Source organism: Lissotriton vulgaris, chromosome 10, assembly GCF_964263255.1.
Source record: "Lissotriton vulgaris chromosome 10, aLisVul1.2, whole genome shotgun sequence".
NCBI lineage: Eukaryota > Metazoa > Chordata > Amphibia > Caudata > Salamandridae > Lissotriton > Lissotriton vulgaris.
In genome coordinates, this window is record NC_141698.1 from 574,559,257 (window position 1) to 574,580,734 (window position 21,478).

Here is a 21,478-nt window from a genome sequence, read left to right on the forward strand (position 1 = left end):
AGGGATTGCTGACAGATGGGCACAGCCCATGCCCCCTTTGTCCACCACTCTGCAAATGCTCCTCCTGTTGCACTCTTGCTTGGGGGATAAAGCTCCCTTGCCTCCTGAGAGTCCCTGCGGGCAACTAGCCCACCAGGTACCTCCAGTAAGCCCATACAGTTGGATTGCTTAGAGTGGTCTGAGGACACACCCCCTTTTTACACCACTCTGCAAGACCAACACCTGGTGCACTTCTTCTCTTGAGATGAAGCCCACTTCACTCCTGAGGTCCTCAGGACACAAGAGGACCTCATTGCCCCACCAGCAGTGCGCCTAGAGAGGCGTTTGCAGAGTGGTGTAAAAAGAGACGTGGCCTCAGACCACCTCTCAGCAATCCCACTGTGTGGGGCTTACTGGAGGTACATGGTGGGCTAGTTGACCCCTAAGGACCCTTAAGATTGTAGGGGACTTAATCTCCAACCCAAAACTCGACAGGAGGTGCTTTTGTAGAAAGGCACAGAGAGGGGGCGGGGCCTCGGGCGAGATGCCGGCTTCTCTTTTATTTGTTTTTTTTAGAAGGGTGGCTGCGTGGCTCCCCCTTCTCCAAGTAATTTTTGGGCCCTGGGGACCCCATCCCACAGGGCACGAGCCTTATTTTGAAAGAAACTTACATTAAAAAACATAACATAAGGTTATCGATACAAATATCTCCAATAAAATGTTGAGGCCTATTTAAATTATACATGGTGGTAACTAAATGACAGTGAAATACATCATATTATTTTGTATGTGCTCTACATCATAATTTCCTTCAAGCCTCCTGTCTCATGATAAAATACAAAGACCTAAATACCTTTTTCCTGTTAGTTAAAACAGGGTCATGCCAACAAGTCACGTGGTCAAAAATCAGTACGTAAGTGTTAACGTGCAAAGTGCAAAATAAATAAAAGATTTCAGAAATAACAGCTGTTACATTATGGACTGTGAATCTCACCAAAATGACACCAAACTGAGTTTAAATATTCGTAACTCCGTGTTATGTCAAAAGTGTGTTTTATATCAACGCCAATTCAGCACGACGTTCTAAAATATGCTAATTAAGCCTGTTTTCGAGCAACCATAACCTACTACAGGATTTCAATATGCTATACATACAACCATACATGGAACTTACTAAAGGAAAGAACTATGCTGAGCTGACATCAAGGACTCAATGTCCCACTATGCACTGAAATGAAATGCACTGAGCAGACGCCCACTGGGAGCAACAATGGAAATAAAAGATGCTTAAAACGAGTGAGATGTGAGCTGTCTTTGTGAGGGTTGAGCTGCCCAAGAAGAAGGGGAACATATCCTTGAAACACTTTGGCTGAAATCAAGTAAAAAGGAGCTGGAATACGGGCTGCTTCTCCACTAGAGCGCCCTCACGTGCCTTCTCATGCTTTCGGGAACTTTGGCGAAACAGAAATTAACACGGCGGCACCGACTGTGGGGAAAGAGCATCATCATTTTTTTTTAAATTATGAGGATGTGGTGTATGAACTATGCAATGCCAATTCAGCACGGCGTTCAAATATATATACATGTATACAGTTAAATTTTTTGCTAAAATCATCCACAAAAAAGCAGCACTTGCAAGATATGTATAATTGCTATCTATGGTTGGTGGCATGAATGTGAAATCACACCACGCATTATATTGTCATCACTAAGCACTAATATGCACATATAGATAAATGACCCATTGCTCCTTGCAATTTATAAACATGTGTGGAGGTCTTCTGCAATGTTAAGCCCATTAGGATGCATGGTGTCTAACTGCAAGATGTAACAGGTTTCTAACCTCACGAGTTTGCAGTCTCCATCTCCACCCCTTCTGCTAGGAGAGATCGCGTCAATCACATAGCAGGTCAATTCTTTGTTGTTGTATTGAAGCACTTCTCTAAAGTGCCTGGCTACTGGATAGGTGTTATCCTGATTTGTGATAGCGAGTAAGTACATATACTGCGTATTCTGTTTTGCATGTCAACAGTTTCGTGATCTTGTATTTTCTTTGGCAGAAAGGGGTAGTATAAGATACCGTATTGACACTGTGAATGCAGGCTTTACATGTTTTACAACAAATGAAACCCTTATGTGTCTGTAACCAGGAAGCTTTTTCAATAATCTCTGGATTAGTGGTAACAAGACAGTCTCTCATTGAGGGAGCTTTGCTATGGGTGATGGACACTCTCTCCAGGAGCAGGGGTCCTACCACTGGGTCATTCAGTACTAGTGGCCAACTTGATTGTATAATCTTGTTGATTTCTTGGTGCTGTCTACTGTATCCCATAATGAGGCGGAATTCCTGCATGGCATTGGGGTTTATATCTGATCTGGCTGTGATGGAGGTATTGACCACCTCCTTGTCTCTGAGAAGATCATCCCTGTCAAGCATCCTAGTTTTAGCTATTGCCTGATCGAAAATTTTAGGCGAATAACCCCTTTCTAAAAACCTCTGCCTGCTCAATTCCTGTGCAATCTTGAGATCTACCTCGGTACTGCAAATCCTTTTAAGCCGAAGCATCTAGCCATAAGGGATGCTATTAACTAGGTGTTGTGGGTGTGAGCTAGTCGTGTGCAGAGTGGAATTTCCGGCTGTTTATTTACGATACAGGCGGGTTTCAAGTTTATTATTCTGCACGAACGCCTGTGTGTCAAGAAAGTTAACACTAGTCTCACTGATTGTGGCTGTGAAATGCAAGTTGAGGGAATTGCAGTTAATGTTTTCAACAAATTGTACTATCTGTTGTTTGGTCCCATGCCACACTAAAATCAAGTCATCAATGAACCAGAGCCAGATTTTAACATTGTGATCCATAATGAAAGTGTACTCTGCCTTGATGCCCAGCTCCTCCCACCAGGCCATATGAAGACAGGCACAGCTGGGGGAGAAGCTGGCCCCCATAGCAACCCCCCTAGTTTGTAGATAGAGAAGGTTGATAAACATAAAGATGTTGTTGTGAAGACAGAAATCGATCATAGAGATTAGCATCTCATTATGTGGCCTATAGAGTGTAGGTCTTTGATACAAATAAAACTGAACTGCATTGATCCCATCATTGTGTTGGATGCTCATGTAGAAAGCAGATACATTGAGTGCAATTAACAGATAATCAGTACACCAATCAACATTTATGATCTTTCTGATAAAATCGCTGGTATTGCGCACGTATGAAGGTAATGCTTTAACAAACTCTTGCAAAAAGAAATCTACATAAATAGAAGTGTTTTCTAGAAGGCCATCCCTTGTTGTAATAATGGGATGACCCATATATATATATATATATATATATATATATATATATATATATATATATATATATATATATATATCAAGTTCACAGTCCTGACAGCACAGTGTTTTTTAACAAACAAGCAGGAATGGACCACCACGCAGTAAGGTTTATTCAGTGATTTTTTAGTCTCCCTTCAGCAACATGTCACGTTTCGACCGGGTTTCCCCGGTCTTGATCACATGACATGTCGAGACTAAGAGTGATTGAAATACAGTTGCACTAGGAATAATCTCCACCTCATTCATTCATAGGGCTAAACAACAGACTATCTGGTTCATGATGGTAGTACAATGAAAACCTATATTCAAAATGCAGTATCCAAATAAAAAAAAATTCTGAAGGATAATCATTTTTATATAATGAAAATATAGGTTACATCTCATGTAGAACAAATTCTATATGCTCTAAACATATCTGCAATAAAGGGCAAGTGCCCAAAATACTATTTGGAAATACATTTACCAACCATCTGAAGTTACAAGAACACATGTGTCTGTTTGTCGAATTTTAAAGTGCATAGTGCAAATTCCTGTGTCATAAACTTAGACAAAAGTGCATAATAACCCACTAGTGATAAAAATATAAGACCTCTATTAAAAGCATTGAAAACTCGATAATTACTTTAAAATAAATTTAATAGAATGGATAGAATGGACGCTAAGAATTTAAATTTCATAAGTTTAAAGTGCTAATGCAAAAACATATCTTTGTGCCAGAGGACATGATGCCACTTTACAGTGGACAGAAAGAGCTAGTGCATAGAAGCTAACTGTACAAAAATGAGCATAGAATGTGCAAAACATTTATACATAAAATATGTGCAAATAAAGCTGAGCTTAACACTATACAGTTCAATAACAAATCTCCTTATATGAAATACACATCATTACTACACAAATGAACTATATAATACACTCTTATCTGCAAATAACCAACAATTGCCGGATCCCAAAATCCTACAGACACCGAATAAAAAACAGTAAAACCAGCTAAAATCCGATAAAACTAAGGCTAAAAATCCCAGTAAAAATTAGTCCTGCATAAAAGGTATATATATATTTAAAAGGAAATCCCTGTCACGAGTATAGCAGCAAAGAGTCTTTAGTTTAAAGAAGACTGTACAGATCTTCCCCGGTGTTCAGGCCATTCGGCATTTTGGTGTCTAACTGTAAAATGTATTGACTCTCTAATTGGCACATTTTTTTCTCTCTATTTCCTCCCCTTATTGATCTTGGTACTGAGTCAATTACAAAATATCTAAGATCTTTTAAAATGGTGTGCAACCGGATAAGTAGAATCCAAATTTGCAATTGCATGTAAATGCTGCATAATACGGTTGTAAACCTGAAGCTTGGTACTTCCATTGTACTGTAGATGGCATGTACATACCAGTACATAGATCGCATGGTCTGTCTTACATGTAAAATGTCCTTAGGTTTTACATGGGGTAAGAGAAAAAGCATCTAAAAATTCCTGTTTATTTGCCCCAAATGTGCATGCCCTACAGGAACTACACAGATAGAAACCGGTTCTGTTAGATAGCCAATGTCCAGTTTCAATTACTTCCGGACTAGTTTTTACTGGAGCATCCCTCATGAGGGTGCCCTTCTGAAAGTAATGGCCGGCAATACATCTAACTCCGGGGCAAGAGTAATGTCAGACTTTAAAATAGACCAATTCTTATGTATAATCTTTCTGACCTGCTTCGCTTGGCAACTAAAAGTAGTTCTAAGCCTGACCACAGATTTTTTTGGTTCTGTTTCACTTGTTCTCTCTAATACTGTACAATCCTCATTCCATGACCTCAATGGTTCATTCTCTTTGTTTTGTATTTTAGAAATATATATATATATCCTACAGCTCTCAACTCATCCACCTTTGGTGGGTGGACACTAGCCCTGGTATCTTCACCCATACTCACCCGCTGTGCCGCCTGCGTGCTACAGACCCCAGCTGCAGTTCTGATGCTCTTACAACGCTGAGCACCAGACTGCCTGCTGACAGCCAGGAGATGAGAGTGCAGCACCAGGTGGGCCATGTAACAAACCAATTCTTCTTTCTTTCAAATTACATCTGAAATGGATATTTATTCAGTGCTTCAAATGATCACGAAACTGATGAACCCATCAATTCCTGTCAGAAATATTTAGCAGAGTTTCCATGGCTGTGCGTTTTAAACATAAAGCTTCAAACATGATTGGATTTGTCTGCAGGTGTCAAGTATTTTTACATAAATCCTATGAGTATGCAGCTTTTTTGGAGATAAGTTATAAAATCTGCTACGCTGCAAGTATAAAGAACAGAACAACGACCATGTTGGGAACAGATGACAGGGAAACTTAGAAACAAATATAAGTGGAACTCAATGTACCCATTATTTTACATTGAAGTGGAAGAAGCTATGTTTTTAAGTGGGTGAAAGGTAAAAAAATTGAGTTTTAAAATAAATGGGAGTCTCCTGCCTAAACTGAAAGTGCCTTATGCACTGAGGCCATACCCTAAATATCGCTCTCCAAGGTGCTGCGGGAAGTTGAGATGTATGTAAAACCCAATCTCTGGGTTTCTGCTCCAGCAATAAATAAAAAAGTGCTTTTACCAAGTTTTGGTAAACCCTTACATTACGAAGAACTATGTAAGGAAAGCATGTTTGGTGATGTCTGTACATCTGATCTATTATTGTAAAGGTTTACAGCGTAGGTGCAAAGGGAAGGGACCGCTCGACGTTTTTAAAATAGCTTTGCAAGATGCATTTACATTAAGTGATGTAAATGGTAATCATTTGTAAATGTAAATGTGTTTCGATTTATATAGCGCACTTTAACCCAGGGGCCTCAAGGCGCTTGCTTAGGGAACCCGTCCTGGTATTCCCCTGTGAGATACCCCGGCCGGGTATCCACAAGGTGAAAGCCAGGCATCCCGCCGCGAGGGGCCGTAGTGGAGATTAAGCAAGCTATTGCCCAGAGTCGCAGAGTGTGACCCCGTGAGTCGAGTAGGCACCAGAGCGAGAATTGTCGACTCCGTGGAATTTTTGAGCCCGAGACCCGCCGAGGCGGGGAATCGAACCCTGGTCCACGGCCGATCTCAGCTTCTGGGTCTGCCGCCTCTAACCACTGAGCCACGCTTCTCCACCCTGAAAAGCTGACATAGATAAGGCCCAGCGGGGCCTACAGTATGTTAACACATGTACATGTGCACATAGGTAGATAATGGCTCTCATACTGTCTTAGCATTCTGCCTCTAGGAATCTGCAGTTGTAGGAGTTTTTGGGAAATGTAATTATATGTCAAATCAAATTCCCCATATTGAAATATTTGAATTGTCCTATAGTTAAAGGACAATTCCTAGCTTTTTCAAAACGCATCCTAGAAGCTAGCTGGGCACACTATAAGCGAAATAAACACAAATTAAGGTCCATCAAAGGATTTTGCCTCAAAGGAAATACAAAATTAAATTTCCTTCTTATATATACACAGTCTGTTCAGTGTTCGATCAAATGGTTTAATGGGTGGCCGGTAGAATGGATAACACTATTTTATAACACTAGTGCGACTCAAGGATTACAAGGTTAATCCTAGTAAATTCTCTCTGTTTACCTGAAACTGACATTTCTGTTAGAGGAGTGGTTTTCAATATAGCGTCCTGGGAGTCATTTAGGGGTCACCCGGGCTTGCAACTGCGACCCCTGGCATGCCCCCTGCTACCCTGGCACTGCTTTTGTAACCCCTGGCCTCAGAGATGACAAAATCAGTGCCTGGAACACAGGGGCAGCTCTACTAATGGACGCTGGTTGGGGCTCCACTTGCCTGTTTTCTGTGAAAGTTTTGATTATACAGATAACGAATAAGATTATTCACTATTAGTGTAACAAAAAATCAGTACATTAGCTGGAATATGACCCTATCTGGAAGCTAAGGTAAATAAACAATGCTGTTCAATGTATCTTGTGGGCATGCTTGCAGGTGAGAGTGTGTTCATGTGCGTGAGAATTTCTTGAATGTGTTAGTATGTGTAAGCATGTGTGTGTGAGTCAAAGTAAAGGTCAACATTTTTCTGATGTCACTTCCACTACCCCTGGCATTTTGGTGAATTGACGTCCATGTATGGCCTATTTCTGCCATCTTCATTAGTTTCTTCCTGGCCAGTGTAAAAAGCCTTTAAAGTGTGGTGTGAACACTCCAAAGAGTATGTTTTACTAAGATTCAAAAATACCCAGAAAGACCTTGTATTGGTGTTCCCTTTTACACAGGAAGGGAGGGGGGGGGGTCGCTCGCTTTAGAGCTGATGGTGGAAGAGAGTGTGGATTTTGAAATGGAGTTCGTTCCAAATTCATTATTATAGTTTGGGACCAATGAGACCTTAATTCCATCCAGGCAGGACTGACCATAGGGAATCAGGAAAACACCAGGGTCCATATTATAAAAGGTTACCCTGGGTGCAAGAATGTTTGTAGACACTTCTTCCTCTCTGTGTCACTTTAGTAGTAGAGAAGGGGCACATCAGTGTGTGCATTGGGGTGATCCCAAGGGGACAAACCTCATTTACTTGGGATATGGCCTCATACAAAGGAGAAAATGCACTTGCCTTTGTGCCTGTTCCATAAAATAGAGTAGGTGCATAGGCAAAGAGGTTTTGGGAGGTGCATTGATTCTACACTGAAAATGAGGTACAGAACAGTCAGAGTGGCCCTCAGTACGCCTTCCTTGGGAGGGGACAGAGGGCCCCAGGCGCACCCAATTCATCTCATCCCACACCCGCCGCAGGCATGTGCATTTACACACTGACAGGGCCATTTCAGCTTCATCCCCCCATCCTTGAAAATGTGGCAGGTTCTACTTCCAATGAAAGATGTAGCTGGGGATTCAAGCGGTGGCTCTGTGGTTCACTCTGGTGCTCATTCCAATGCAGAGGCAAACTGTGAGAGTTCCCCACTGCACAGGGGAGAGCAGATTTCTTTCTATAATTGCAGTGCTTAATTTGTGCCGGTGATTTCAGGTGCTGAGAACCTACACCTATTTCTCAGGGCCAGGTCTATTGAATTTTTCTCCGAAGCACAGCCAGCACTGTGCACAGGCCATTAAAATGCCCCAGCCCTGGAGCAAGGCTTGTGTGCCTGCACGTTCAGATTTGGTTCATGTTGCCAGTGTGCTAGCTTTGGTGCACGCAAGTGCCTGGTCTCAAGGGTGGGGGACAGGCAGGTGTGTTGTGTCATGCGCAGTATAAACTGCACGCACGATCAACTGGAAGCTTAATTTCAGCTGCACCAGCCAGCGTTCTGCCCTTCCCAGTCTAGCTGAAGCTGCGAGGTTAGGTGAGCTGTGTGTGCGTTATTTTACACACAACTGTTATCCTACAGGTAACAGACTGACAGAATAGTGCTCCTGGTGGTGGGACACCATCAACAAATTCCTGCACAGCGGCACCTGCAGCAAACTGCCTGCCTCAGTAGAACTTGCAGGATAACAAAATAAGGGAAGGAGCTGAGGGTGGTCCGAAAGTGAAAACTTTTCTTCCTGCGGGTCAGTGTATTAGTACCCAGATTATTCGCTATTGGTGGCATTACAATAATGTTAGAGTGAAATCTGGTTTTACTGAGATTTGTCTGATACGGAGAAAGCTTTATTTTAAATAAATCATGATAGGCGGGAAGTTTGCGAACAGTACACTGCATGTTACTGAGTGATTAATAAAGCATTCTGTCGAGAGGGGCAGTGTAATGAGGCGTGCGCAGGCAAAGGATTTGCTGATGCTGGCAGGGCACATGTGACATCCGTAGCTTTAACGACACAGAACTCACAGGCTTGTGGGGAAAGTCTTTGTATACTCATACTCGCTCCTACCTATCCCAGTACCATCTCGTCCCTATCACACCCATCCTCAGCCTTCAATGGGAACCGTAGCAGCCACAAGCGCCTTGATAAATACCTCCCATCCTTGCCCCTGTGACTGTCCCCCACTGCTCCTCATACAGTGCCCCTCTCTCCACAGTGGCCTTCTCCCGCTATCACAATACTCCTCTCTCCACAGTGCCTTTCTCACCTGTATCTCAGTGCCTCTCTGCTTACAGCCCCCTTCACCTCCGTATCACAATGCCCGGCCCTTCCACAGCACTTGTTTGTTCCTGTTACAGGGCACCTTGGCTCCAGCCCTCGCTCTCACAGCCATCCCTCCCCACCATCGCTTTGTATTAAAGCTTGCACTGGGCCCTGAGTACCCATACTTTAAGAGTTTGCACATGAGGCCACGAAGACCTTCCCAGTCTTGGCCACTCGAACCAGGAGGCTTTCCCAGTTTCCCCCAGCCAGAGAGAGAATACACAGAGAATTTATCAGTTTCGACAAGGAGAAAAATAGCATTGATTGAAAACATGCTATCAGAGGGGCTAGGCTGTGTTGGGTGCTCTGTACTCCCCCCTCCCAAAATAAAACAAGTCTGCTGAGATCTATCACCCCACATTGTCTCTTCACCTCCAAAGATCCATGTCCTCTACACCCCTGCTGCATACTTACAGCCTTATGTCCCTGTTGGAGAGAGATAAGAGTTTTGTCTAGTTGTAGTTTTGACTGTAGTGCAGAGGGGTAATGTAGAACATGTACCATGCAGGTGACACAACTGTATTTATGTGGATAGCTCAGTGGGATTCTGTTTTTTGTCACAGACGTCCTTTTGTTACTCGCTGATCATAAATTACAATCATAATACTTGTGCACAGGCGGCAGACTCAGTTGAATGTTGTGCTTTAATAGTTAAAAAAGTGTGTGTGGAAGTCTCTCTGAATCGAGTTGAATGTCTGACTTCGTTTGAAAATAGGTGGCAGTGGGATTTCACGACTTATAGCCTGATCATGTAATAGAACTATTTGTTTGAAGAATGAGAGCATGGTTCTCCATCAAAGCATAATCCCAATGGTATAACTGACACTTTATTATGTTTTATCAGGAATACCTATTGTGATGGCACAAAACATCTTTTGATGTCATAAAACTTAACACAGTTAAAGAATCGCTATTGTGTGTCTTGGACAACACTGCTATGCATTGAGGAGACAGGCCAATAATGATACACTCCTGTAACCCCTTAACTTTACATAATTAATTATTGTATATTTAATAAAGCAACGGTGTACTCATTTCTTGCTCTCCCTCAGTATCTGCTTTTCTTCCTCCCCTACACACCTCACTCCTTCCCTCCTCTCCAATCTTCCTTTACTTTCCGCCCAACATTCACATTCTTTATTAATCACCACCACCCCTCATTAAATGCTTGTTCACCTTTCCATCTCTACCTTCCACTCTACTCTTATGCAATCCCCGCTGATCACTCTTCTTCCCTTGCCTTTCTCCTCATTTCACTTTTCCTTCCCACACATTCTACTCCAATCTTGCAATCCTAATCTCTGCTTTCCACATTTCTCTTCACATTCTGTATCTACTGTATCTATCTTTGCCTTCGGATCTCTTCTCCTCCCTCACTCTCCCTTTTAATTTTTTCCTTCTTGCACATATGTTTATATCCACTCCAGGAATCTGTGTTCTATCTCAGGTCATGAAGTGAAATCTTGGTATGGACACTCAGTCTTACATCTTTAGATAAAATTAGTGCAATTGAGCTGGATACCAACATTTTTAATTTGGTGTCAAGGCCCCCTCTAGTGAATATGTGCTTTACAAACATATGTGGTGTGTTTCTCCCTCTATACCTTCATTTCTTCCTTTCACATTATTTTCTTTTCCCTCCTTCTTTCATCCATTACTTATTTCCTTAGTTCAGTGGTTATTTTCTTGCCTGCATTTGTTGCTGCCTTCTTTAATGTATTCCTTCCTTCATCCTTTCCTTTCTTTTAAACAGCACGGTAAATACACATTTTCTTTCATTTGCAAAGCTGCCTCAAGTCCTCAAATGACCTTTTATAAAGCTGCATTTTGAGATTTACACACATTCTCTAATTTGAGTTCACTTTTAATTTGTTGTCAAAGGCTTCCTACATGTTATGTTACGTTATGTTACATTGATTTGTATACCGCACTAGTCACCCAGGAGAGTATCCAGGGGCTTGGGAGGTGTGTAGGTGTGAGGTGCCGAAGGTGCTTTGGAGAATAGCCATGCCATCAGATTCTTGCGGTACTCAAGAAGTGAGGAGGTGGCTCTGATTTGTTGACGCTTGTGGATGTGAGTGAAGCCAATAAAGGAAGTAGGAGGAGCCACTGGAGGAAGTGGGTGGAGCAGGGGAAGTGGGTGTGGCCTCTATAAAAACTATGAGCACCTGAACTTCACATTTTACAAATTAAGCACTGTATAATTGGATGACTGTCCCTGTCTATGCTGCCCAATAGGCAATGCGCCCAGATGGCCACGGGGGGAGGGAATGGGCTGTTTTCAAGGCTGACTGAGCTGAGGGATTCCCAGTCCATCCAACCCTCAAATTTTCACCGTCGGAGCACACATTTTTCACAGACGTGCATGCACAATGCGCTGCTCAGAGGAAATAATGCTACTGGGTATTGCTTTAGACCTTGCAATATGTCAATATTTCATAACTTTTTCCTCAGAACTGCCTGTAGCATATAATTATTTTTTAACCATGTATTTGAAAACTTGTGCTCTGAGTTGAATTGCATGTCTCTTCTTCTAGATATTTTCCTTGTGCAGCGCTTCACCTCAAGCCCTCCTGAAAAGGTTCAGGGTTGCTTGCAATGCTTGCTTCATGCAATTTATGGAGGGTATTCAATATTTTTAGGGCTGCTTTCAACTCCTAGTTCATAACTTGTTCCAACCTAACATTATGTGTGGTCTCAATTTTTTCCCCACAATTGCCGCTGTTTCTGAAAAGAAAATCTTATTTGCCTTTTTTAGTGTTATTTTTATTTTATCAAATATTTACCAAGCTTGAGGCTGCATAGGTCGGCACTGCAACACTTTTTAATCATATTTTTCTTTATATTACTTTTTTTTCGTTTTGTTTTTCTAAATTCTGGGAATCTAGCGCCTCACAAAAGTTATAAATATAACATAACCCTCACACATACTAATCAGGAGGATCCTCATATTTTTCTTCTAAAACTCTTGGGGGTCTGCTCTCTCTATATCTATTTCCCGCAGTTAAACCACCAAGATAAATTTGCAGACATTTACGAATCAAACTCGATACATGCTTCATTCTTTCTCTAAGTTTTATTCGCGTATTGTCTTGTGCCGGATTGTCACCCAGAAGTCACTTCTCAGTCTGAAAAGTCTCCTGGTGATGTTGGTAGAAGAAGCAGGTATTAGGAAGTCAGTCTTTGGAGAGTAGTTAAAAAGGGTTCCAGGAGTGCCTGTTTCTTGGATCCGGTCACTAAGTACGGGGGGGGGGCAGTCTGTGTTGTGTTGTTTGGTGGCAAAGGATGGTTCGAGCAATGCTTGTTTTCAGGGCTCTTTGGTAATCTTAAACGTTTGGAATGAGTTTTTTATGTTTGGAGGAATTAAGGACTGATGACCAAGTCCTTTTGTTTTGGGCCCTCGTGGGTTTTCTATTTTATTTACTCTTCCTGGGTGGGAAAAGCTGTCATTATGGTTCGTACAATGGGATCTCCCTACACCAGCAGGAAACCACAGAGGCACAGCTTATCTGGGCTCAAAAAAGCACACACCTTACATACAGCATTAGTGGGAGGAGGCTCAGCACTTTACCCCCACACTTCACCCATACCACCTACAGACACACAGACCTTCTAACCCACTGCTACAGTCATCGTTAGCTCATCAACTGCATCAAAGTTAATTTATCAGTGTGTGGGCACCACGCATGCTGCCTGGAACACACGTCCACAAATATCTTATGTCACTCGCCTTTTTCTGTCCACACAATAAAAAAGAAACTATATCAGTGTCTGGCAGATAACTTTGGAAGGAGGAGTTTCTCTTGACAAATCACCCACGATTTAAACAATCAAACTTTTAAAAATGCAAACCCTAGAAACAACGAGGATATGTTTTTTTTCCATTTGGCCATCTGAATTGGAACACTTCTCAACTTTACTGAATCCTGATTTGAAATTTGCTTAAAATTCATTTTATTCTTTAAGACGGAACTCATGAGTCTTTCCACTAAAAATTAGTTTGTGAGATCATCACACTGAAGTGGCGTCTATGATAACAGTTGGGTGTGGCCCTGGCACACAATGTCTGGTTTGCACCAACTCGTGAGAATCAAGTGCTGTCACACAACATGAAAATGTAGCAGATAAAGAAGAAAAGTCACAGCAATACCCCCAAAGTTGCTGCACCCTTTCAAAAGTAAATCAGATTTCGAGGCAGGGTTTAAATTCCCATTCCAGAGAGAGTTGTCGACGAGAACAGATGGAATGGGAGAAGTGGACAAGGGGATAAGAGACGGTGAAAGGGAAATGTAGGGTCCACATAGCCATGAAAGATCCTAAAAGAAATATTATCAAAATTAGGTAGCTAGGAGGGAAACGTTGCATGCACCTGGGTGCCTATAGGAGACGTGGTGCCTATTTATACAAAAAACAATGTATGGACTCACAGTTAATTGCTGAAATCACTAGAAGTATCTTTGTGTATGTGCAGCAAGTGGATTGAACCAAGAGTGAATGAACTTAGTGATTCTACTCCAAAATGTCTGAATACACATTTTGTCTAGGCAGTGTGTACCAATCTAAAAATAAACAGGGCACTGTGGAGGTTGTCCTACTGAATGTCAACAATAACAATTTTGAGGCACAAAATATTGAAAGGAAAGTGTATATAGGGAAGTATAGATTTACTATTCGTACCTACACATCTAAGCACCTTGAAGATGTATGTTCTGCATAGGTACATATATGTGGAATTAGGTTTAGAAAATCTAGACTTACTTGCCCGTGAATAATTTATGTGAAATGATGTCCTCGATATTATGTCCCTGGGACGTTTTGGGTTTCGATTTTCAGGGAGCGCGCCCATTTTGAGGTTGATCAACACTCCCCGATGCTCCAAAAGCTGTCCACAGACATGTTTACACTTGTTATGCTTTCTGAAGTAAATGTGTGTGTGCTTTGCTGCCCAGTACATGAAAAGAACAGCCTGCTCTCCGTTAGCAGCAGATGATCAGCGGTGATGCATAGTCGCAGTGTGCATGTGTTTGTTATTGGTCGCTCTGTTTACGCTGCCCAAGGAGCAGTGCCAGTGCCGCCGCTCTGCTAAAACTCCCAGAACAGAGACTGAAGCCGCTGTGGTGCCACAGAGGACATTTCAACATGGAGCTGAGCGCGCAAAACTGTTTCTGGGCCATGCGCACTGCACGCGCAATCAGAACATACTCCTAGTTGGCCATGGTATTTGTATTTGTATATTTTTATTTATTTTGTTATTTATTGGCCATCTTCAAAACAAATGGAAATGGGCCCAATAGCCAACCCCTCAAGTTTTCTCTGACTTTTTTTTAAATTATTTTTATTAAACATGAAAACAAGCTTCAGATAATCATCAGACTTATTTATTTTTGTATTTATTTATTTAGGAGTTTGGTGGAGCACTGGTGGTCATCTTTCAAAAACTTCTGAGCCCTACTTAGCAGACAATAAGAGATACAGCCAACTTTTTATTCCACTGTCACAAAAACAGTTATGCAGCTTCCCTGGGGTGTTGGAATGGCGCAGTGAGTGCTGTAACTACCAATAAATGGTGAGAAGCCAATGCTGCACTCATGTATTTAGCAGCGGCTGATAACCTGGAAACAGGGATTGAGAGCAGAACTTTGTATGGGAGACATTAAATGTTGTTCTATTTATTTATTTATTTATTCACTTATTTATGTATCTATCTATCTATCTATCTATCTATCTATCTATCTATCTATCTATCTATCTATCTATCTATCTATTGTGCATTTTAAACCTGCTCATGCAGTTGGACCAGTCACTTGGCGTTTGTGGTACAATCCCAAACTGTACATCAGCGTGCATGGAGCCTTTTGCTGCACTATGCAGTCTCTTTGTTCGGCTAAGAGGGCAGAGCGCTGGAAACAGACCACCCTTCTCCTCCGTGATCCCACAGAGAGCTGCCTTCCATCGAATCTGCACCTTTAAAAAGTTACCCAGTGTCTTGGACGCATCCCCGAGACTTAAAAAGGCGCAGAGCTGCGTTCATCTGCACACGTCTTCCCCCATCTGTTTGTGCCCCCGTGCGCTCGAATTTGCATAATGAATCAGACAGGCCCGAGCATTTCTCTGAAAGTGTTGTGCCTCGGTTCTGAGGCGCTGACACGATCTGCCGCTATGATTCTCACACCCGGGCTCGTGTCCAGGGCCGTCAGCCTACCCAGTGCGCACACCACAGGCGCACGGACCCACACCGGCTCCCCGCCCGCCCGCCTCTGCCCACACATTAACCATGCCAGCCCCGGAGCGGGAGCGCGGCAACGGCATGGCTCTCATGGCAACCCCCTTTCTCAACACATCATCCATATCCCCCGGAAAATAGGTCAAACCCCGACTATTTCACACAGCCTGCCTGTGTCGTCGTCCCTCTACGGGTTCAAGGCTAACAAATAGGTAGATGCCTTTTAGGCTAACAAATAGGTAGATGCATTGTACACGGTGCAGTGTTGCGCAATTCCTCACAGCAGGTGCACTGGACCAGTTGCGATGGTTAGTGACTGCCACAACTCTACTGTCAGCACCCTGGACAGCGCTCGGGGTTGCAGGTAAATTCTAGTTCTCACCTTCTCCACTGATAATAATGCAGTGTGACGAGACTAGAACAAGCAACACCTGTGCACCAAGCCACACATGCGTGCGCGTTGCTGAGGCAGCAGAAGCAAAACATGCGTACAGCAGTACTCAATGCACCATGCGGCTGGAAGAAGTGTGTGCGGGAGCGAACGGAGCGTGCCCCCCTGCTCTGCCACAAACAAAGCAGGCACAGTGCAGGTCCGGGAGCTCGTCACCCCGGCAGCTCTGTAATTACAGTATCCGCGCAGGTGAGCGCCCCCTCCTCCTCCCACCGCCTCTCTGGAGTCGAAAGCCATCCGAGGCATCCTTGCTCGCGACCATTGTCCCGCAGAGCCAATAAACACGCAGATTTATTATAAGATGAGGGGGGGGGGGGGGAGCAAGCGGTAGTTTGTTGACGGCTTGGTACCAAGGCGCCCCTGATAAGTTGCAAACGCGAGATGGCGAGTTAAGCAGCTTATGGTGGCAAGTGTGTTCCATCAATGCACGGCCAAGGTGCGCTCCGTCGGTGGGGTGAGGTGTTTTTGGCGCACTGTTATTCTAAGTTAAGAACAGAGAGGTGGCATGGGGGGAGGGGCAGTGCTCAGGTCGCTGTGTGTGCACCTGGGCAGCTAGCCTTTTGTTGTTTCTTGGTCATAGTGAATGTATTATTTGAAACATATCAAACGGGTTCATTGCTTGTGGCTCTACCAAGTCCCCGTTCCCATGAAGTAAACACCTACCTCGACATGTTCTCGCGCTGGGGTCGGTGCGCCTTCTCCAGCCCCAGCTTGGTGAAGATGCCCACCAGCACCATGACGGCCACCACCCCGCAGATGATGTAGACGATCAGGTTGGTCTTGTCCCGGGTGGGGTCGTGCAGGGGGTCGTCGATGCGCGGAGGGGGCTTGGCGGCGTTCAGCCAGATGGGCCGGTCGTAGTTGGTGCAGGTGGTCTGGTCCAAGCTGGCCTGCTTGAACTTGCAGCAGAAGCGGAAGCCACAGGTCCCGCAGCAGAAAGTGAACTCCCCCGAGCTGCAGTTGAACGGGGGGTCCCACTGCCCCATGACGTCGAAGTAACCCCGGCAGGCGTCCGTGGCCTGGGGGGTGTCCGAAGATCCGGGGTCCCCGGGACTGCTGTGGTTGCCCCCCGAGACCACCACGATGCTTCCAAAATGCTGCCCGGGTTTACCCTGCGCCCAGCAAAGCGAGCTCAAAAGGTCCACCAAAAAGTAGCCGAAGATGGCCCAGCCCGCCTTCATGGTCCCTGCAGGTGTCTGTGCCCTGTTGTGGCTGGCAGTGGTGGCCTCAGCCTCTCCTCATGCCCCTCCGGTGCCCGCTTCGTCTCCCAGGTCCAGGGGCCGGGCCCGCCTCTGCGCGCAGTTCACCTCGGCAGCGCGCACCTCGCTGCTCACCTCCGCGCTGCTCACCTCTGCGCTGCGCGGCCGCCGCTGACGCTCGGCACTTGTGGAATCGAGGAAAGCAGACACTGGATTGTAGAGCGGGGACCGGCAGCGCGGAGAAAGAGCGCGGGGAGGAGGCGTGGGGAGGGGGAGGAGTGGGTGACGGAGTCAGGGAGACGGTGGGCGATGCCAAGGGTGGACGAGGGCTGGGGCGGAACTTTACTTCTTTTCACGCAGTGTGTCGTAGTGAGTCTCACCAGAACAGCCCCTGGCTGCGGGCACCTGAAAGGGGCGGGAAATACCCGCGCCAGGCGCAGTGAGAAGCCAAGTCACGAGTCGACTCTCAGATAAAAACAGCAACAACGTGTTCCAATAGTGTGAGGTAGCCCTTGAAACTCCAGCTGCGCCATCACATCTGCGCGAGGGGCTCCTACGCCCGTGATTTTGAGGTGCCACGTTCACCCCAGTCTTCCTGGAGCACAATTGAGTCGTAGTGTTTCCAGGTGTGCCCTGGCATCTCGTGACCGGGTATGAAACGAGGTGACACTTTCACAAACACTGTTCACTGAACATGGCGTAGAGGTACTGATTGTAAGTGTGGTTAATACTCATGTGAGGGTGTGTAAGTAGAAGTGGCATTTGAACCGCATTAGTGGACTCGTGCGCAAGTGTGAGTCACCACCTTCAACCCATTGTTATTTTGGCACAATTGAGACGTAGTGTGTGCTTGCATGTTGTGACTTCATACGTGGGAGTGTGTAAAGTGAGGCATTACTTTTACAGTCGTAAGAATTAATTGAAAGTCTGTAGCTCCTTGAAGAAGGGGGTTTGGTGAGGTGACATTTTCATAGCTCCTTGCACGAGAGTTTGGCGAGGTGCCTTTTGCATAGTTCCATGCACGAGGGTGTTTGGTGTGGTGACATTTTCATAGCTCCTTGCACAAGGGTGTTTGGTGAGGGGTCATTTTTATAGCTCCTTGCGCAGGGGAGTTTGGTGAGGTTGCATTTTCGTAGCTCCTTGCACGAGAGTTTGGTGAGGTGCCTTTTGCATAGTTCCATGCACGAGGGTGTTTGGTGTGGTGACATTTTCATAGCTCCTTGCACAAGGGTGTTTGGTGAGGGGTCATTTTTATATCTCCTTGCGCAGGGGAGTTTGGTGAGGTTGCATTTTCATAGCTCCTTGCAGAGAGTGTTTTGTGAGGTGCCATTCTCAAAGCTCCTTGCACGAGGGAGTTTGGTGAGGTGCCATTTTCATAGCTCCTTGCACAAGGGAGTTTGGTGAGGTGCCATTTTCATAGCTGTTTGAAGGAGGGAGTTTGGTGAGGTGCCATTTGTATAGCTCCTTGCACAAGGGAGTTTGGTGAGGTGCCATTTTCATAGCTGTTTGAAGGAGGGTGTTTGGTGAGGTGCCATTTTTACAGCTCCTTGCGCAGGGGAGTTTGGTGAGGTGCCATTTTCATAGCTCCATGCAGAGAGTGTTTTGTGAGGTGCCATTCTCAAAGCTCCTTGCACGAGGGAGTTTGGTGAGGTGCCATTTTCATAGCTCCTTGCGCAAGGCAGTTTGGTGAGGTGCCATTTTTACAGCTCCTTGCGCAGGGGAGTTTGGTGAGACGGCATTTTCATAGCTGTTTGAAGGAGGGTGTTTGGTGAGGTGCCATTTTTACAGCTCCTTGCGCAGGGGAGTTTGGTGAGGTGGCATTTTCATAGCTCCTTGCATAGGGTGTTTTGTGAGGTGCCATTTTTAAAGCTCCTTGCGTGAGGGAGATTGGTGAGGTGCCATTTTATAGCTCCTTGCGCGAGGGAGTTTGGTGAGGTGCCATTTTCATAGCTCCTTGAAGGAGGGTGTTTGGTGAGGTGCCATTTTATAGCTCCTTGTGCAGGGGAGTTTGGTGAGGTGCCATTTTTATAGCTCCTTGCACAAGAGAGTTTGGTGAGGTGGCATTTTCATAGCTGTTTGAAGGAGGGTGTTTGGTGAGGTGCCATTTTTACAGCTCCTTGCGCAGGGGAGTTTGGTGAGGTGGCATTTTCATAGCTCCTTGCTTAGGGTGTTTTGTGAGGTGCCATTTTTAAAGCTCCTTGTGTGAGGGAGATTGGTGAGGTGCCATTTTATAGCTCCTTGCGCGAGGGAGTTTGGTGAGGTGCCATTTTCATAGCTCCTTGCACCAGGGAGTTGGTGAGGTGCCATTTGTATAGCTCCTTGCGCGAGGGGGCTTCGTGAGGTGCCATTTTCATAGCTCTTTGAAGGAGGGTGTTTGGTGAGGTGCCATTTTCATAGCTCCTTGCGCGAGGGAGTTTGGTGAGGTGCTATTTTCAAAGCCATAGTTGACAGCACACAATGAATTTGACCTGACTGAAAGTTCGTTTGCAGTTACTTGCACGTGCGTGAGGTGACATTTTTACAGCTATTGTCGATGAAACGCGGTGGATGCGAACTGGTTGAAAGTTTGTAGTTCATTGCATGAGAGCGTGTGAAGTGAGGTGACACTTTCACAGCAATTGTCTATGGAAATATAGTGATGGGTAACTGAATTGCAGATATTTTGTAGTTCCTTGCACACGAGTGTGTGACGTGAAGCGACACTTTCTCAGCCATTTCCCATTAAATACGGTTAAGAGGAAAACTTACTGCAGACGTGTTTGTGTTTCGCTGCACGAGGATGTGTGAAGTGAGGTGACACTTTCACAGCCATTTTTCATTTGAACACGGTGAACCCGAACCGATCGAAGGTTTGCTTGTAACTCCTTGCCCGGGAATGTGTGCGGTGAGGGGACACTTTCACAGCCATTGCCAGGGAATATGGAGAATACGACCTGATTGCAGGTGTGTTTGTAGCTCCTTGCACGAGGGTGTGTGAGGTGGCACACTCACAGCTGAAGAGAAGAAAGTACTTGTTTCCTCTGTTTGACGCTTGAGGTGCGAAAGTGTGAGGTGAGGTAAGCAGTCCACCCCTATTGTTCACCAGGGTGGTATTTACAGGTGTGTGGCGGAGGCTTCCTGTATGTGGCTGTGGTATCACTTTCACCTCCATGGTTCCTTGGAGGACAGACAAGTGAGACGTCATGCGTCCAGCTGCGTGTTTGCGGCTCCTGTTGAGCGTGCGTTGAGATGACGCCTTTTCACCTGCGTTGCTCACAGGATACACACCGTGACGCTTCCACGCGCGTGTTTGTGGCTCGTTCCCTCTAGGTGTGTGAAATGAAGTGGCCTCAGCTCCGTTGTTCATCGTGCTCCGTGAGTACGTATTATCAGTGCCTTCAAGGTGTGTGGTACTTTGCTCACCTGTATTCTTCACGGGGCACATTGAGGATGTGTCGCTTGGGGGTGGGGCGTGTGATTTAGTTGGCGGAGTAGAATAGATGCCCATCCGCAGGTATAGGGTGTGATAAACACGTTATTGAACAGTGAGAGCAAACAGCCCTCCCGAGGGAGGCAGTGAGCGGACAGGGCCGTGCTACAATGCTCCCTCACATCGCGGCATAGGTCATACTCAGTGCAGCCAGTGAGCCGCATGCGGCTGGGTTTGAACATTGGCGGGGGGAGGGGCAGACACTGGATGTGGTGGAGTAGGCAGAGAGCCTCCCATGCCGATACAGCGCGGTACGGGGTCTTAGCGCGGACGGGGATACTGGAAGGGCGCGTGGCGGTGTGGGAGTGCGGTTGGATTAGTGCCGTCGATCAGTAACCCCGGGAGACAGAGCGGAAAGGGGTCATGTGTGAAACGATGAGGCTGGCGGGGTTTGAGGGGCGTCTGGAAAGGTCAGAGGGAGCTGTCGGAGCGCTTGTGGTTTTCCTCAGGGTCTCCAGAGTGCTCAGTTAGAGCACTACGAGGAGGCGTGGATATCTGCGTGCAGAGGGAGGGGGCAAAGCGGCGCCAGGTGGACCAAAGAGTGAGAAACAACGCGCGCAGCGCTCTACTGCCAAAGAGTGAGTAGGAAGGCGAACCGACGTAGGCATCTCTAAGTGCACTGGAAACGGCACGGGAAATGCTCCAAAAATGAATTTTGGGTGAACAGTGTGAGCTGCTCGTTGATCAGGGGAAGAACAGCACCCCGGAGCTGTCCGCATTAAATATT

The 21,478-nt window shown here is 45.5% G+C and overlaps 1 protein-coding gene across 2 annotated transcripts in view; it reads right to left on the minus strand.

The window, feature by feature from the left end:
* The window catches only part of SHISA9 (shisa family member 9), a 1,229,487-nt gene extending 1,212,065 nt beyond the window's left edge, over positions 1–17,422 (minus strand). For both annotated transcript variants that reach the window (XM_086941423.1, XM_086941422.1), the window contains exon 1: positions 16,747–17,422. In XM_086941423.1, coding sequence (XP_086797549.1) covers positions 16,747–17,264 — 518 coding nt within the window. In that variant the 5' untranslated portion in view covers positions 17,265–17,422. The remainder of the gene's footprint in view (positions 1–16,746) is intronic.
* Positions 17,423–21,478: the final 4,056 nt, after the last annotated feature.